The sequence below is a fragment of the Garra rufa genome, chromosome 11 (assembly GCF_049309525.1).
Source record: "Garra rufa chromosome 11, GarRuf1.0, whole genome shotgun sequence".
NCBI classification, from domain to species: Eukaryota; Metazoa; Chordata; class Actinopteri; order Cypriniformes; family Cyprinidae; genus Garra; species Garra rufa.
The window spans coordinates 7,524,899-7,540,886 of record NC_133371.1 but is presented as its reverse complement, the minus strand read 5'-3'; the positions used below and the strand labels follow the sequence as shown (position 1 = coordinate 7,540,886).

General features: G+C 37.8%; 1 protein-coding gene across 1 annotated transcript; it reads left to right on the top strand.

The window, feature by feature from the left end:
- Positions 1-421: 421 nt before the first annotated feature.
- On the top strand, positions 422-10,628 carry onecut1 (one cut homeobox 1). Its single transcript, XM_073850413.1, has 2 exons — positions 422-1,732; positions 5,433-10,628. The coding sequence occupies exons 1-2, from the start codon at positions 640-642 to the stop codon at positions 5,723-5,725; spliced, it is 1,386 nt and encodes a 461-aa protein (XP_073706514.1). The 5' UTR covers positions 422-639; the 3' UTR covers positions 5,726-10,628.
- Positions 10,629-15,988: the final 5,360 nt, after the last annotated feature.

Sequence of the window (15,988 nt, the reverse complement as noted above, 5' to 3'; positions counted from 1 at the left end):
TGTATGTGCATATTAATGCAAGCAGAGGCCCCCAGGTGAACCCGGAAGTTTGTTTTCTGCACCCATCGCATTAAGGAGGAATTGCATATATTCATGAATTATTCACGGGTATAATCAGACTTCATAAGGTCATCTGCGTGTTCTAATAAAGCATCATATGCATACCATTCCATTCCTTCATTTTTCATTTTTTTTATTTGTAATTTTTTTTTCACTCGGTTGTGTGAGGTTGGTGGTGCTATACATCGAGGAGGAGGCATTCCTGTTTAATAGCAATGGGGTGCAACTTCCTTAATAAGTGACGTCAAAGAAGCCGCGTTCAGCGCGCATGCGCGGCACAGAGGAGCTGCAGCCGCAGCACGGAGCAGTGCGCGGAACAACAGCAGACATGGCAAGAGATGGCGAGGGACGCGAGCACACGGACACCATGCACTGCTGAAGGGACGGGGGCCTTAACATTTCCAAAAAATTACAAAACTTTATAAAACACAGAAAAAGGAAAAAATAGAAACAGAAAAGAAAAGAAAAATTACACAAGATAACAACAGAACTTTTTTTTTTCCCAATGAGAGCACTTCTGTGGACACTGCTCCCTCCGCTATATCAGATAGATGATTTGTCCACACGCTTGCACGTATAATGAACGCCCAGCTGTCGATGGAGAACATTGGCGATCTGCACGGAGTGAGCCATGAATCGGTCCACAGCGCGGCGGATCTCATGACAGGAGACAGCGCTCATCACAGGAGCCATCGGAGCAGTCTGTCAGCCCACGCGCGCTCCATGGGCATGGCATCAATCCTGGACAGCGGCGACTATCATCACCACCGGCCCCCGGAGCACCCCGGGCTCGCCACGCACCTGCACCCGGCCATGAGCATGGCGTGCGAGGCTCCCCCCGGGATGAGCATGAGCAGCACCTACACCACCCTCACCCCGCTGCAGCCCTTACCGCCCATCTCCACCGTCTCGGACAAATTCCCGCACCACCATCACCATCACCACCACCACCATCATCACCCGCACCAAAGGATCCCGGGGAACGTCAGCGGGAGCTTCACCTTGATGAGGGACGATAGGGGTCTGGCCCCGATGAACAACCTCTACTCTCCCTACCACAAGGATGTGGCCAGCATGGGACAGAGCCTATCGCCCCTGTCTGGATCCGGACTGAGCGGCATTCACAACTCCCAGCAGGGGCTGCCGCCCTACGCGCACCCCGGGGCCACCATGCCCGCCGAGAAGATGCTCACACCCAACGGATTCGAGGCACACCACCCCGCGATGTTGGCTCGACACGGGGAGCAGCACATGAGCGCGTCTTCGGCGAGCATGGTGCCGATCAACGGCATCCACCATCACCCGCACGCCCACCTCAACGCCCAGGGCCACGGGCAGGTGCTGGGCTCCACTCGGGAGCAGAACCACTCCTCCGCGCCCGGATCGCAGCTCAACAACGGCAGCGGTTCGGGACAGATGGAAGAGGTCAATACCAAAGAAGTGGCCCAAAGGATCACCACGGAACTCAAACGGTACAGCATCCCGCAGGCCATCTTCGCCCAGAGGGTGCTGTGCCGCTCGCAAGGGACGCTTTCGGACCTGCTCCGGAACCCTAAGCCCTGGAGCAAGCTCAAGTCTGGTCGAGAAACCTTCCGCAGGATGTGGAAATGGTTACAGGAGCCTGAGTTCCAGAGAATGTCCGCGCTCAGGCTCGCAGGTGAGAGAACAATAGGTAATACACCTTCTTCTCTTCTTAGTATGTCACTCTCATTTCATTTCCTTCAAGTGCAATCCACGTTTTTTTTTTTTTTTAAACGCTTTTCCTGCTTAGTCTACTTTTTTAAAGCGGTAGGATTTTATTCTGTGCTTGTGCTACTTTGATATACACTGATGCCTTCAAACTTGAGGTTGCGTTGTCGATGTAAAATATTGACCGCCTAGGTCAAGTGATCCGGCGCAATGGATATGGTTTGTTTTGCTAGTTTGTTTTGGGCTATTCGATGAGCAATTTGACATCCTCAGGCCAAGTTACGTGCAGTAGTTTGAACAGAAACAGTCCCATTGTGTCTGTGTGAAAATGGATGCAGTGTCTCAGTGTCCAGTTGTGTTTGTAATAGGTTTCTTATTTAACATCTTAACATGACTGCATAGCGTTGGTGGGTCTGGTGGATATATTTGATCTTGAGCCAGTGTGTGTAAATATGTTTTATATATATGCGGGCTAGTGAAAAAGGCTCTGAATACGTGTCGCAGTGTGTGTTTGGGTCAAGGACGTGTTTTTCTTCTTCTGTCTTCTCCTAGTTGGATCTCTTCATCTATTGTCCAGCTCCAGTGACGTGTTCTCTGTGTAGGTTTTCTTAATTAACTGATTGGGGCTCCATTAATTTGCCTCACGAGAATTAGAATCAATTGGCGGGCGGCTTTGGGGGCCACTGATCCGTTCAAAGGCAGCAGTGAAGAAAAAAGAGAGAGAGAGCATCTCTAATGCGAGTGTCTCTGTTTTTTTCAACCACTTTATCATAAATGTCATCACAATTAACAGCGATTTATTTATGCACATGAGAAAAAATACCTTTTCTTGAAGATACTTTTCATGGCTAAAATTGAGGAAAAAATGTTGTCGATTTTAGATCTCGCCTTGTACATTTGCTTGCTCTTTACTACGATTTTCTTATATCGAAGTTTCGTTTTTATTAATACTATCAATGTCATTTTATTATGCAATCATATATGTATACTGATGCTGGGCTGGTGTTTGCTTGGTTTTGTTTGCTTCCGATTCGGCCTTGCTCTGTTATGGATTTTTTTGTTTTTATTTTGGCTCCTCGTTTTTCTATTATTCATAGTATAGGTAAAAAATATTTCCACGTTTCTGTAAAGAACCGGATCAAATGGAATATGCTTACAATCACATCATGTATTTTCATATTGTGTATATTCGTTTTTCATTTAGTCGATATCAGCTAAAGAAATGAGCTGTTCTTGCATCATCATTATTATTAATATTATAAACTACTGGAATTTCTAATTACATGACATTTAGTTTCTTTTGGGGGATTATTTTCTTATTCCGTTAGATGATATTGAAATTAGTGAAGGTTCCAGACAAAGTGATGTATATTATTGATTGAGTACACATGGTTGAGGGTATGTGATCGGCCTACTGAGAGGTAAATATAGAATTGGTATATTGATTATTCAAATTCAGTTCCCTTCTCCTTTTCCTTAGTAATGTAAGACAGTAGACCACTCAGCAGTCTTTCAGATCACTGCTCTTTACACCTTTTACACACTCGAGATTTTTATGCCGCGAATTTGTCATTCACGCTTCTACATTCACCTGCATTTTGCTTCAGCTCCTTGTATTTATATCTTAGCATATGGTTGCTTATGAGGATGCCTTAATATTGTTTTTTTGTTTTGTTTGTTTTTTGTTTTTTGTTGTTGTTGTTGTTTTTTAAGTGATTCTAGTCTAGTTTTTTTTTAACTAGAAACACAGACAACTGCCGTAGTTTTGTTATTATTATTAAACAACTAGTACATGCGTAATTCTGTAATAAGGCAATGAATGAAAATAACCTTGATTTTAACAAAACGACATTATTTAGGCTTCTTGTTGATAATTGTTAATTATTTTGCGCTCGATATTATTATAATAAATTAGCCTAAACGAAAATGCTGTGTCTGAAAAAAATAATTGTAGTCTTATAATAATAACTGACCAAAAAGTGAATATAGATGTATATCAATTAATACATGACAAATTCTCTAATTAAACATTTAAACTGTCATCTAAAAAGCCAAGAGCCATTTTATTCAGGTATTTTCCAAATAAATTTAAACTCAAATGTGAATGCGGCTAAACTGAATAACTAACTTTAAATCAACTGCTATATTAATAATACGTTATTAATAAGTCATAAAAGGCATAACAGACCAGTAGTGGATGTGCCTCTAAATAGGAATGTAACGAAACGCAATATATTTTAATATACATTCATATACCATAATCCGAACTTCTTATCTGTTATTGTATATTACAATTTTGCACAGGCTATATTTAATTACATGCTATAATTATAATTATATGGTAGCCTAAATAATGTTTGCAAACGTCTTTTTTTGGCCTGAGCGTAAGATTAGGTTTTGTTTTGCTTCTGGAGCCACTGTGAAACGCCCTCGCCCTCGTGTGCGCGCTTATCTGGCGCCTGTCTAATGATTTGCAGACAAACAGAACCTATATGTGATGATCAAATGTGCTGAAGGATAAAGAGGTTCGCAGTTACTTCCCAGGGAATCTACGCGGGTCTCGTCACAGCGGCCTTGTGCATGGACACAGTTTTGATTTATGACACATGATAGCGAGCTCATTTGCTTTTTGTTAATATTTACCAAATGTTTCAAACGCCGTGCATAGCTTCGTTCTTCTTTTACACGACTAGACTGTACATTAAGAGTTTATTCACTTTATTCACCTCTTTGTATTATAAAAACGACACTATTCTGGCTAATACAAACTGTTAGGATATTTATAATGCAATTAAATATTTAATAATCTATTTAAATATTATGAATATTTTAATTATATTTTAAAATACTCGTAATACATATGACTATTAAATATTAAAATTAGTTTTCTTGTCTAAGCTACTGCATGTAAAAAAGTAATGTGCTGTTTAAACGATTTAGAACTCCGATGCAGAATTGTGTTTTAGATATTAATGACATGAGTCTGTTTATTTAAGAAAATATATCGCCTGTTGACGTGTGTCTGCGTGTGTGTGAAGGCTCAAGTAATGCCTGCTCTAAGCGGTTTCGCACCGTCTTTTAGCGCCCCCTTGTGGTTTTCGAAACAACAGTTATGCCGTCCTCTAGGATGTTACGCGCACAAAGAAACATCAGCAGGCTTCTTTATTCAAAATGAATGCTTGGTGTTGTCGAATAAGTGTTTTTTTTTAGTCATTGGCAGGCAGAAAATGTTGAGATCGTGAGGTTATGAAAGTGTTTTGGCAAAGTATGCGGTTAGATTTCAGCACCATGGACAGCTCCAGAGGCTTCATTCATATAGTGCACATGAAAATGACAATACAAAACATTCCAAAACGTATCAGTGTTTCTGTTTTGCTTTATCTTTTCTGTTTTTAAACCATTTAAGAACAACTTGTTAGACTTTATTTTAAAGTGTCCTTGTTACAGTGTAATGATACATTTAAGTACTATGTGATATTAATTAACAAAATGCAGTTAGGGGTAGGAATATGCTTTGGTTATGGTTAGTCGCATGCACATAATGCATTAGTACACAGAACCTGTAACAAGACACTAAAATAAATTGTTACCACAAACTCATTCCATGTCATTACAAATGAGTTTCAGAATGTCAGAATGACATTATGTCTGACTTTTTCATGTCAACCTTTTTGTTCTTTCAGCGTGCAAGAGAAAGGAGCAGGAGCACGGTAAAAGCGAGCGGGGGAGCATCTCCAAGAAGCCCCGGCTGGTCTTCACTGACGTCCAGCGACGGACTTTACATGCAATATTCAAAGAGAACAAGCGCCCGTCCAAAGAGTTACAAATCACCATCTCTCAGCAGCTGGGCCTGGAGCTGGCCACCGTCAGCAACTTCTTCATGAACGCACGTCGACGGAGCCTCGATAAGTGGCTGGACGATGGCAGCTCCAACTCGGCCAACTCCTCCTCCTCCAGCACTTGTACCAAAGCATGATGGAGTAGTGGCTGCACTATGGGAAAAAAAAGGAAAAAAAAAATACTTCGGTGGAAAAGCTTTAAACAAAGAAAACTTAACAAGAGACAATTTTAGACAGCATTTGCCCTTAAAACTTGTACAGTACCGATATTTATAATATCCAAAGAAAAACACCAAAGACTGCTTTGACCCCCATTTAGGACTTTCTTCGTTTATGTCGGACATTCTTCAAAAAAAAGAAAAAAAAATGAAGTTACACTCCAATCACTGATCGTTCATCTCAACACACTCCTCTAACCTGCGTCTTTCTTTCTCATGTGATCGGTTGCTTTTCAAAGACTTTTTCTCATCAATGATTGGTCATTATCTCAAACGTGATTCGCTCTGATGTCAGATTCCAGATTTTGCGACGTCGTTGAGGGTGTACGTCACACATTCACCTCTAAAGGCGTCCTAGGTCCAGCCAGGGATGCCAATATAATCAGGTGGTGTAGAATCTTGACAAAGGTTGCCTGAATGTCACCCTCAGGATAGTGCTTTCTTCCTAATTGTTGGAAAACCTACAAATACATGTGAACTTGCCATCTTCTCTACTTATCAATCACAGATGGCAGAACCAAAGAAACACATGTATTCTGTTTTGTTTTTTAAATCAGGCCAAATATTTATTCCTCTTAACTAGACCCCTGTGACCGTTCCAATCAGGTGACTCAGTAAATCTTATATTAATTAACCATTTAACGTCCCTGTGAGCATTCCCCCATTCCTGTCTCAGTCTTTTCTTGTGATTATTTCAGGGAGATTTTTGCTAGCTTTAACCTGCCTTTTTTACCTGTATTTGAAATATTTCAATGCCAGTTGCTGAAAACCAAAGATGAACTAAACTAACCAGCACCTGTCTGCGTTTCATACCCACATCCATCCGTCAAACACAGCTTTTAAGGAGAAATGATTTTTATGAGTTTTGCAGACTCTCATTTAATGAGGCCAAAGAGACACAGGGTTTTCATGCACACGCATGGGAATTGTCATTAGAGGGAGAATTCAGGTCATTCTGTGTTACATTTCACTTCAGACAGATTTTAGCGTGTATTTCATTGCATACGACCAAATTTCTCATCATTACCATGTCAGTGTACAGAAAAAGAATGGTTTGGTTGACCGGTGGCTGTCAGCATGCTCATGTTAGATTCATTGGTTTCATTTGCCATTAAGCTCATGATAGAAGGCTGTTTCATTGTCTAACGTGTCCATCGACCATCAGCACCTTCGCAGTGTCCTCATCCGGCCCGAACCCAGTATACCCCCCATAAGAGAGAGAGAGGGAGCGCATTCTATGCATTTGACAACTAGGAAGAAAGCATTATGTAGACTGAAGCAGGGTGATGCGTTCGCTTCATATATCAGACTCACTCAAACTCACAAGATATCTGGCCTTGTCGTCTCTTGTGGTGTGTTTTAGCTTTAAAAATATATTTGGTATTTACGACTATTACAACATCGAAGCATATATAAAAGAGCGCTGCTTCCTCATGTAGAAAAGAAGGAAAAAAATGACAAAAAACATGTTAAGACCTGCTGATATTTATAGTGTGAACCAAAGATGCTACCTCAGTCCGTTTCCATTCGTGATTTCTATCAACGTAATGATACCAAAGAATACCAAAGATTTGTTCTCTTTGCACGGCCTAAATGAATGATAAGGTGGATGGATAGATGGTGTGTTTCCAATCCTTTCCCTTTGCCCTTTCTCCTTCGTTCTGACGCTCTCTACCACTCATCCGTGCTCACGTAGCAGCGCCCTCGGCAGACATGTGTTAGACTCACAGGACGAGTGCCTTGCTTGAACCAAAGTGTTAAACCGCCGTTGACCTCTCGACACCCACCTTTTAACTCTCGGAATACCTCAGCCTGTGGAAGGGCCACCGATGAAGAAAAACATGGAATATTTCTTCTCTCACCGTGGTGCTTTTGCCAGTGCAACCATGCAATGAAAACATACCAAAGGAATTTCTCTTGCTTTCTCCAACTCTTGCTGTCAAACCAAAGCTCCTGCACCTCCCTTTTTAAATCTGCCCCCTCGCCCCTCGCCCCGTCCACCGATTAGGCCGTGCACGTCTTTACCGATATCTGAATACCTCATAGTAATAAATTTTCACAGTTCTGTTGTATAGAGAGTTTATGTGATTAAGGCAGAACTGAACTAGTTTGGTAATCGTTGATGTGACTTTCGGGGAAAAAAGCTTTATGACTATTTATTTTGACCGTTTTGGCTAAAGTGCTGCGTTTTGGTCACCAAAGGCGAGTTTCCGTGAACTCGCGGGAAGGAAAAGAAGCTTATTTTTTATTAAAGCCTTGCGTTATTCCGATACTCTAAGGATGTTTGACTATTCTTTTTTACAGGGTAAAACCAACTGCTGTGATTCTGTGTCTATCCGTTCACTTTCTTCTACTACTGTGTTGTGGTTTGCGTTAATTTAATTGCATTTTTGTATGGCTTAACCTATGTTTTAATTTATGTATTTGTAGAAAATATAGATTTGTACATAGTAGGTTTTTTGGAAAAAAAACAAAAAAACAAAACGAAACAAAAAAATGGACATTCGTTTTATTTTACAGCCTTATGTCTGAAGTGTAGATATATCGATAAATTTCCATTCCTCTGTGTTTGAATGTTAGATGGCACTTTGGCCCACGTACCGATACACTGCCAGAGATCCGAACGGTCCGCCCACAGAGACCTGCGAAGTGTATGAAGCAGTGTATGATGTTTTTCTTTGATTTTATGTTATTTAAATGTCCTAAATGATTTTGTTCTTTGTATTTCAAATCATTGTTTAATGGGTATTGCTGCACATCCAAAGATTTTCTAACCAAACCAAAAAGTGGGAAAGGGGGGAGGGGGGAATGAAAGAAAGTAGTGTAATTTTTGCATAAGCACTGGCGTTTGTGAGGTCATTTGCTGTCTGCACGGGTATGAACCAGTAGAGGGCGTAGTAGGACAAAGTAGACAAGCTTAGTTCAACTTAATGAGGTGTATACTGCTAAACAGTACAATCTGTGGCTTTTGGGATGGAGGGCTACGAGTCCTGCTCACTTTGCTGTGTCCGACACTGAGTGGGTGGAGCGTGGGCGGGGCAGCGGGTCTGCCGTGGGCGGAGCCACGTCACTGGGTTGGTTTTTAATTGACGTGGCACTGATACCAATCTGATATGTCAATTTTGGTTCTGTAAAAAGTTTTCACCAGTTTCAACTTAAAAACTTAAGTTTAGCAGCTGCCTTAGTTTTGAGTTCAATCAACTTAAGTCATTTCAACTCACAAGTTAAATCAACTCATTTTATTGTTGACTTGTAGTTTTAAGCTGATTTAACTTAAAATTTTAAGGCAGCTGCCGAACTTAGGTTTTTGAGTTGAATCTGGTGAAAGCTTTTTGCAGTGTGTGTACTGACAATGAGCAAAGACTAATAAACAAAGCAAATAGAAATTGGTGTGTGCATGTATTGGGAGGGCAAAAGTTTGAGTCGAATGGTGATGGCCATTTCTAGCGGCGCCAAACAGAATTGCACATCTTAAACACTTCCCAATGGCCATATTTCAAAAGGAACTCTAATAACTGTGTGCATTACTATTATTAAGAAAACTCATAACATATGTCCAAATGTACAGTTACTGTTAAACAGACAAAGAGTCTTATCTATACTCCAAGCCAATTCGGATGAATTGTCCCGCCTCAAAATCACAGCATTGTTTGAACCTGTATTGTTATTTCAGATTCCATTTCTGTCTGATGCCGCTAATGGCTTGGACATTGCATTTGACCGTTCACCTGAGCGGTTGGGTGCATTAGGATGAAGGACACCGCTTGGAAACATCATGAACAGAATTATGTCCCTTAGCAGGACTGAAGAGAAAGCCCATGATAGCAGAGCTTTTGGTCTCACTATGCTGTAACAATCAGAGTTTTTTCATTTGTAGCATTAGGTTTGCTGGCCGTGGGTGTCCTGTGACACACGATGGGTGTCAGATAGTTGATCTAGGTGCGGCGTTTAGGATTTGTTTTGTACGACTGGTATAAATCAAGCCGTACTGTGAGTCAAGAGCCTCTCTGCCCAGAATCTTTCCTACACCTCTCTGAAAGAGCCAGAAGTGTTCGCCCACAGCGTCACGCCAGCTCTCCACATCCGGATTCTGACCTCTTCTCTTCCCAAACCCTACGCTCCGTCCCGACCCACCCCTCTAGTGTAGTGTCTAGCTTAGATAGCTCGATGTATGTGAATGTTGGGATTGCTCTAATCATTAATTCCTATCCCAGTTGGTTGTCGTGGAAAAGGAGTTCCTATTTGATAGAAAGGCTTGGCTCTGTGTGCCGTATAATACTGAGAGCGCCTAAGACAATCAGCTGGAAAACAAAATCATGTTTTTCATTTTTTAATATTTATTTTTTTGTAGGTCCAAGAGGGACTACTTCCAGCGATGATTATTATAAAGAAGGAGGAAGGTTTTGATAAACTGAAAAATAAACTTGCTGACATTTTCTTTTGCAAAAGTAGTGCTTGTTTCCATTTCGAACAGTGCATCTTGTATCAAGCTGGTTCTGTTTTTTACACTTTTCTTGTTTTCTCTGTATGTTGTGTCTGTTTCAGTGGAGGAATGCAGTAGGTATTACTCTCAGGTTGTAATGCGTCATGCTTTTCATTTTCAATTCTGATCTATCAAATTGTTGTTTTTTTTCCTTTCTCCTTTCCTGTTAGCTACTGTTCTCTATGCCGTGCAATATCATCTTCTGTGTTTGCTAAGCAAGAAAAAAGAAAAAAAAAAGATGCAAGTAATGATGTCACCATGCTTTTTTCAGTGTTAAAATGTTTCAGCATTTCTGTAGTCACAAAAATGTAGAAAATAAAACGGTTGGGTTTTCCAGCACATCACAACCAGATTTCTTGACTTTCTTGTCTTTTGTTCAGACTTATTTATCTTCAGGATATAACACTGTGTTAAGTCAACAGGAAATCAAAACGTTCTTTTTTGAAGAAGGAGTGCTTATGTGCCAACCAAGCAACTGCCATTAAGATAATTGGGAATTTTAATGGATAGTTTTTCTACCTCTGCAGTATTCATGAATTGCCCCAGAAGGATTTAAATGTGCACTATAAACAGTTGTGCTCAAAAGTTAACATACCCCTTGCAGAATATGCAAATATGTTAATAATTGTATTCTTTTAAATAAAAAGGATCATGAAAACTGCATGTTATTTTTTACTTCATACTGTCCTGAATGAGCTACTTCACGTAACAGATGTTTACATATACTCCACAAGACAAAATAACAACTGAATTTATAAGAATTACCCTGTTCACTGTTCAATCTGTAGTCCTTCAGAAAAATCCTCTAGTTTCTGCACGTTCTTTGGTTTTCCAGCATCTTCTGCATATTTGAACCCTTTCCAAAAGTAATTTTTTTTTTTTTTTAACCTTTATTTATCCAGGTAAACTGTTTGAGAACCACTTCTCATTTACGAACATGACCTGGCCAGGTATTGTATGATTTCGAGATCCATCTTTTCACACTGAGGACAACTGAGGGACTCGTACACAACTATTACAAAAGGTGAAAACATTCCCTGATGCTTAAGGAGGCAACACAATGCATTAAAAAGGATTGTGAATTGTATGATAAGAGTAAGTCTTCTGGGAAACATGTAAGTATTCATGTGGCTTCTATTAGCAGTGCTAAATGAAAAAAATATGATCTTTATACAAAATGAAAGAAAAATTTACACATCATCATCTTGTTCAAAAGTTTACACCCCCGGCTCTTAATGCATTGTGTTGTCTTCTTAAGCATCAGTGAATGTTTTCACCTTTTATATTAGTTGTGTACGAGGTCCTCAATTGTTCTCAGTGTGAAAAGATGGATCTCTAAATCATGCAGTCACTTTTGGAGAGTGTTTAAATATGCAGAAGATGCTGGAAAAACCTGAGAACGTACAGGAACTGGAGGATTTTTCTGAGGAACAGGACAAACAAGGGACTCATGAACTATTACAAAACATGAAAACAGTTGTGGATCATTAAACGACCCAGTATTAAGATTCAAAGGAATGTAAATTGTTGAACAGAGTCATTTTTTTTTTCATTAATTATTTTGTATTGTGGAGTACATATATAAACATATGTTGTGTGAAATAGCTTATTCAGAACAGTACTAAGTAAAAAATAACATGCAGTTTTCGTGATCCCTTCTATTTTGATAAAATTATTAACACATTGCATATTGCAAGGGGTATGTAAACTTTTGAGCACAACTGTATTTCATAGCACACTGCACACAATACTGTAATACAGTACTGCAATGAACCTGACCTGATACTACACTCTAAACAAAAAATGGTGCTAAATAGCAGTAAAAGTGGTTCATTGTCTTGTAATCATAGAGGCGCCTCTTCAAGTGCTATATAACACCTATCTTTAAAAGTTTGAGAACCATGTTATCAGAAAATAAACTGTATTTTAATGTTGTTTTGTAAACCTTTCCCCAAATAAAGAGACTAAGATTAGAGTTCCTTTAAAGAACTATACAGGGGTTTAACGGGTTTATATGGCAGTGGTGCTATGTAAGAAATAACTGACGACAGGCTGATGAATTATTAGAAAATAATGCACACCTGAGCAGTGTTGGGGTAACGCATTACAAGTAACGCAAGTTACATAATAATAATAATTTTTCCAAGTAACTGGTAAAGTAACGCATTACTTTTTAATTGACAAGAAAATATCTGAGTTAATTTTTCAAATAATTAACGCCAGTTAGTTTCCCCTCATTTATTGATTAAAAGCTCTCCTGTCCTCATGTTGAGAGAAATTATGAGTAAGATGTTACTTTAGTTCTAGAATAAATGTGAACATACATTAATTCATCTCACTCACTAAAAGCAGATACAGTTTTCCTCAAAATGAATAAAAACACTGAAATTCAACGCAAACCTGCAATAATTAAATATGTTACATAATACAAATATCCTTTATGTATTTAATCCCATTTTATTAACCAATGTCTTTGCTGCCGACCTTCGATGATCCAAAAATTACTCAAGATACATTTGTTTTCATTTGTTTATTGCTGAAGAGTTGACATTTGTTCTTCTGCGGTCTACTGTACAGACGTCAATTTACTTTTCTCTAAGCCTGAGGCTTTTGGGGTGAAAAGGCTTTTACATTTGACAAAAATATAACTTTTTATATAAAAAACAAACAAGCAAGCCCTGCCCAGATTTAAAAAGTAACGCAAAAGTAACGTAACGCATTACTTTCCATAAAAAGTAACTGAGTAATGTAATTAGTTACTTTTTTAGTGAGTAACTCAATATTGTAATGCGTTACTTTTAAAAGTAACTTCAATTCAAACACTGCACCTGAGATGGATATAGAATTTTTTTTATCTAAAAAATTTTGTTTAGATTTTGTATTTTTTAGACATTCATCAGGTATTTTTCTTTAAAAGGCTCTTGTGAGTAGGGTTAATTTCTTTCGCATCTCATCCAACCCTTCTGTTGCTAATTCCGAAACTTAATTTTAGATCTAGCAATGGAGGCTAGGTATCAGACTAATGCAGTTAGTAATTATTAAAGGTCCACTTAAGTTTTTACTATACAGAAAATACTAATAGATACTAACTACTATAAAACACTATAGATAACCTTAAAGCTTACATATTCATACTAAAACCAAAAAAAAAAAAAAAACGATTTTGATTGAATGGGGACTTGAAACAGACAGAAGAGAGAGAGATTACCTGAACCTATGCATCTCTCAGAAATGTTCGGCAGCAAGTTCATCATCTTCATGAGCAGCGCCATTATTAGTGAGAAATGGCATGTAGCTTTTAGATTGCTAAACTATTTACTGGTAAAATCGTCAGAGTATATAATAAGACGTAATTTTGTTGCAAAAATATTAAAATAATTTGCCGTTTTATCCTGCTGTTAACTATATTTGTGTCCTTGGTCAACGTCGCTGTAGGTTTTGTTTTGTTTTTTTGCTGCTGTAAACTGAAATAAGGTTTGGCGAAGTGATATGGACATGTAATGCGGTCAAGATCTCGCTGGAACTACTTTAGCCGTGAGTTTCCCAGGAAATGTGATTGCACGCCTTAAAACGTTCATCAGCCAATCAGATTCAAGCATTTAACACCACCGTAGTATTAAGCACCTTAACCACCCCAAAGAACCGCTGAAGAACCTTTTTTTCTTGCTAAATACCATATACTAGGCTATATACTTTATAAAATGTGCATTTACATTTATTACAGTAATATTTCAAACAGTAGCCTAATATGTAACACTGTTACCACATGACCTAACATGTTGTGCCATTTAATCTAGAAAGTAAATATAGTTATTTTGTATTTTCATTTCAATTTTTAAAATGTAAAACATTCTGCAGACAATATTTAAACTGTATACTGCAGAAATAATACAAGGAATATGGTAAGTTTGTAAAACCCACTTGGTGGTATACCAGCAATGTGAGATTTTACTTTATTTTGGATTAGAAATGAATGTGAATGAGTAAAACATTAAATATTATGTTATTGTAAAACTACAGAACTACACTCTGAACAAGAAAAGATTAATATTTTATAAATGCACAAAACATATACGGTGAAGACAAATATCAGTGGAAATCGAATTATCAAATTATTCTGCTAATCTAATTATTTTTCTTCCTAAATAAATCTATTTTGTTTTAATAAGATGTTTAGATATTGTAATGATAAGCAAGATTAAAATACATTTTTGTGGTTAACAGTGTTGGGGTAATGCATTAAAAATAACGTGAGTTACGTAATCAGATTACTTTTTTCAAGTAACTAGTAAAGTCATGCATTACTTTTACATTTACAAGAAAATATCTAAGTCAATTTCTCAAGTAATGCCAGTTACTTTTTGTTTCCTTCATGTATTTAATCCCATTTTATTAACCAATGTGTTTGCTACTGATCTTTGTTGATCCAATTCAACCAGACTAATAAGCAAAACTTTCTTTAGATGAACTATATATAAGAGTGCTGAAGAGTGTTAAACTTCCTTCTCCTACAGTTCTACTGTACAGAATTTACTTTTCCTTCAGCCTTAGGCTTATTCATTAAATTTTTTGGTGTGAAAGGGCTTTTACATTTGCTAAAAATCTAACTTTTTATATTAAAAAATAAATAAATAAATTCTTCTCCTCTCTTTCCTGATCTTCCCTTTCTAGCCCGTACTCATCTAACAGCGCCTGATATATGGTATTTTTGAGCACTTCCTATGTCGATCTGCCTCCTTAGGATGAATCACTTGTTGTATTCCCCAATTGTAAGTCGCTTTGGATAAAAGCGTCTGCTAAATGAATAAATGTAAATGTAAATGTAATATTTGTGCTTCATTTTTCTCATTGCTGAAGAGTGTTAAACTTCCTTCTCCTATAGTTCTACTGTACAGAATTTACTTTTCCTTCAGCCTTAGGCTTATTCATTAAATTTTTTGGTGTGAAAGGGCTTTTACATTTGCTAAAAATCTAACTTTTTATATTAAAAACAAACAAGCAAGCCCTGCCCAGATTAAAAAAAAAAAAATCAAAAGTAACTCAAAAGTAATGTAACGCATTATTTTCCATAAAAAGTAACTAAGTGATGTAATTAGTTACTTTTTAGGGAGTAACGCAATATTGTAATGCATTACTTTTAAAAATACTGATAGTTAAATATTTTATATGCTATAACTTTACTGATGATTCATGATCAATTCTGTTTTAATTTTTTTAATAAGAATAAAGTTTAAAAAAAACTAATATGTAAAACAAATGATTGCCGTTTAACTAAAATTTAAAACCACTGTTGGTTTGACATTTTTTGTATGTCGCCCTGCATTTTTGCTGTTATATCTCAGTAAAAAGTTATAAATCTCTCACTGGGGTGGACCCTTTAGATACTAATATGTACTTTTAAAGTACTAATGTGAACCTTTAAGTTACACATATGTGTAATTTAGGGGTAAATAAAGTACAGAAATGTACCTTTTTGTAAGCTTTTGTATCTTGGTGTAACGCTCCAGTGATGGCTTTGTACTGTATGAATTGTTTTGAGTTTTATTATTACTTTAGCTAATTATTATTACTTCAGATGCTATTTTCCTAATTGCCCCATCTAGACTAGCAACATGCCCTGCTGTATTTGCTGTACAGTATCTTTTTTCCTTGGCAATAATGGTAGAAATAAACGCAAAATAGTTTTAAAAAATTCTGAG

Bases quoted from the DNA above. Each gene is read 5' to 3' on its own strand.
- onecut1 (XM_073850413.1), top strand. From the start codon at position 640: ATGAACGCCCAGCTGTCGATGGAGAACATTGGCGATCTGCACGGAGTG. The intron at 1,733-5,432 runs GTAATACACCTT...TTGTTCTTTCAG, and splicing joins CGCAGGTGAGAGAACAATAG to CGTGCAAGAGAAAGGAGCAG.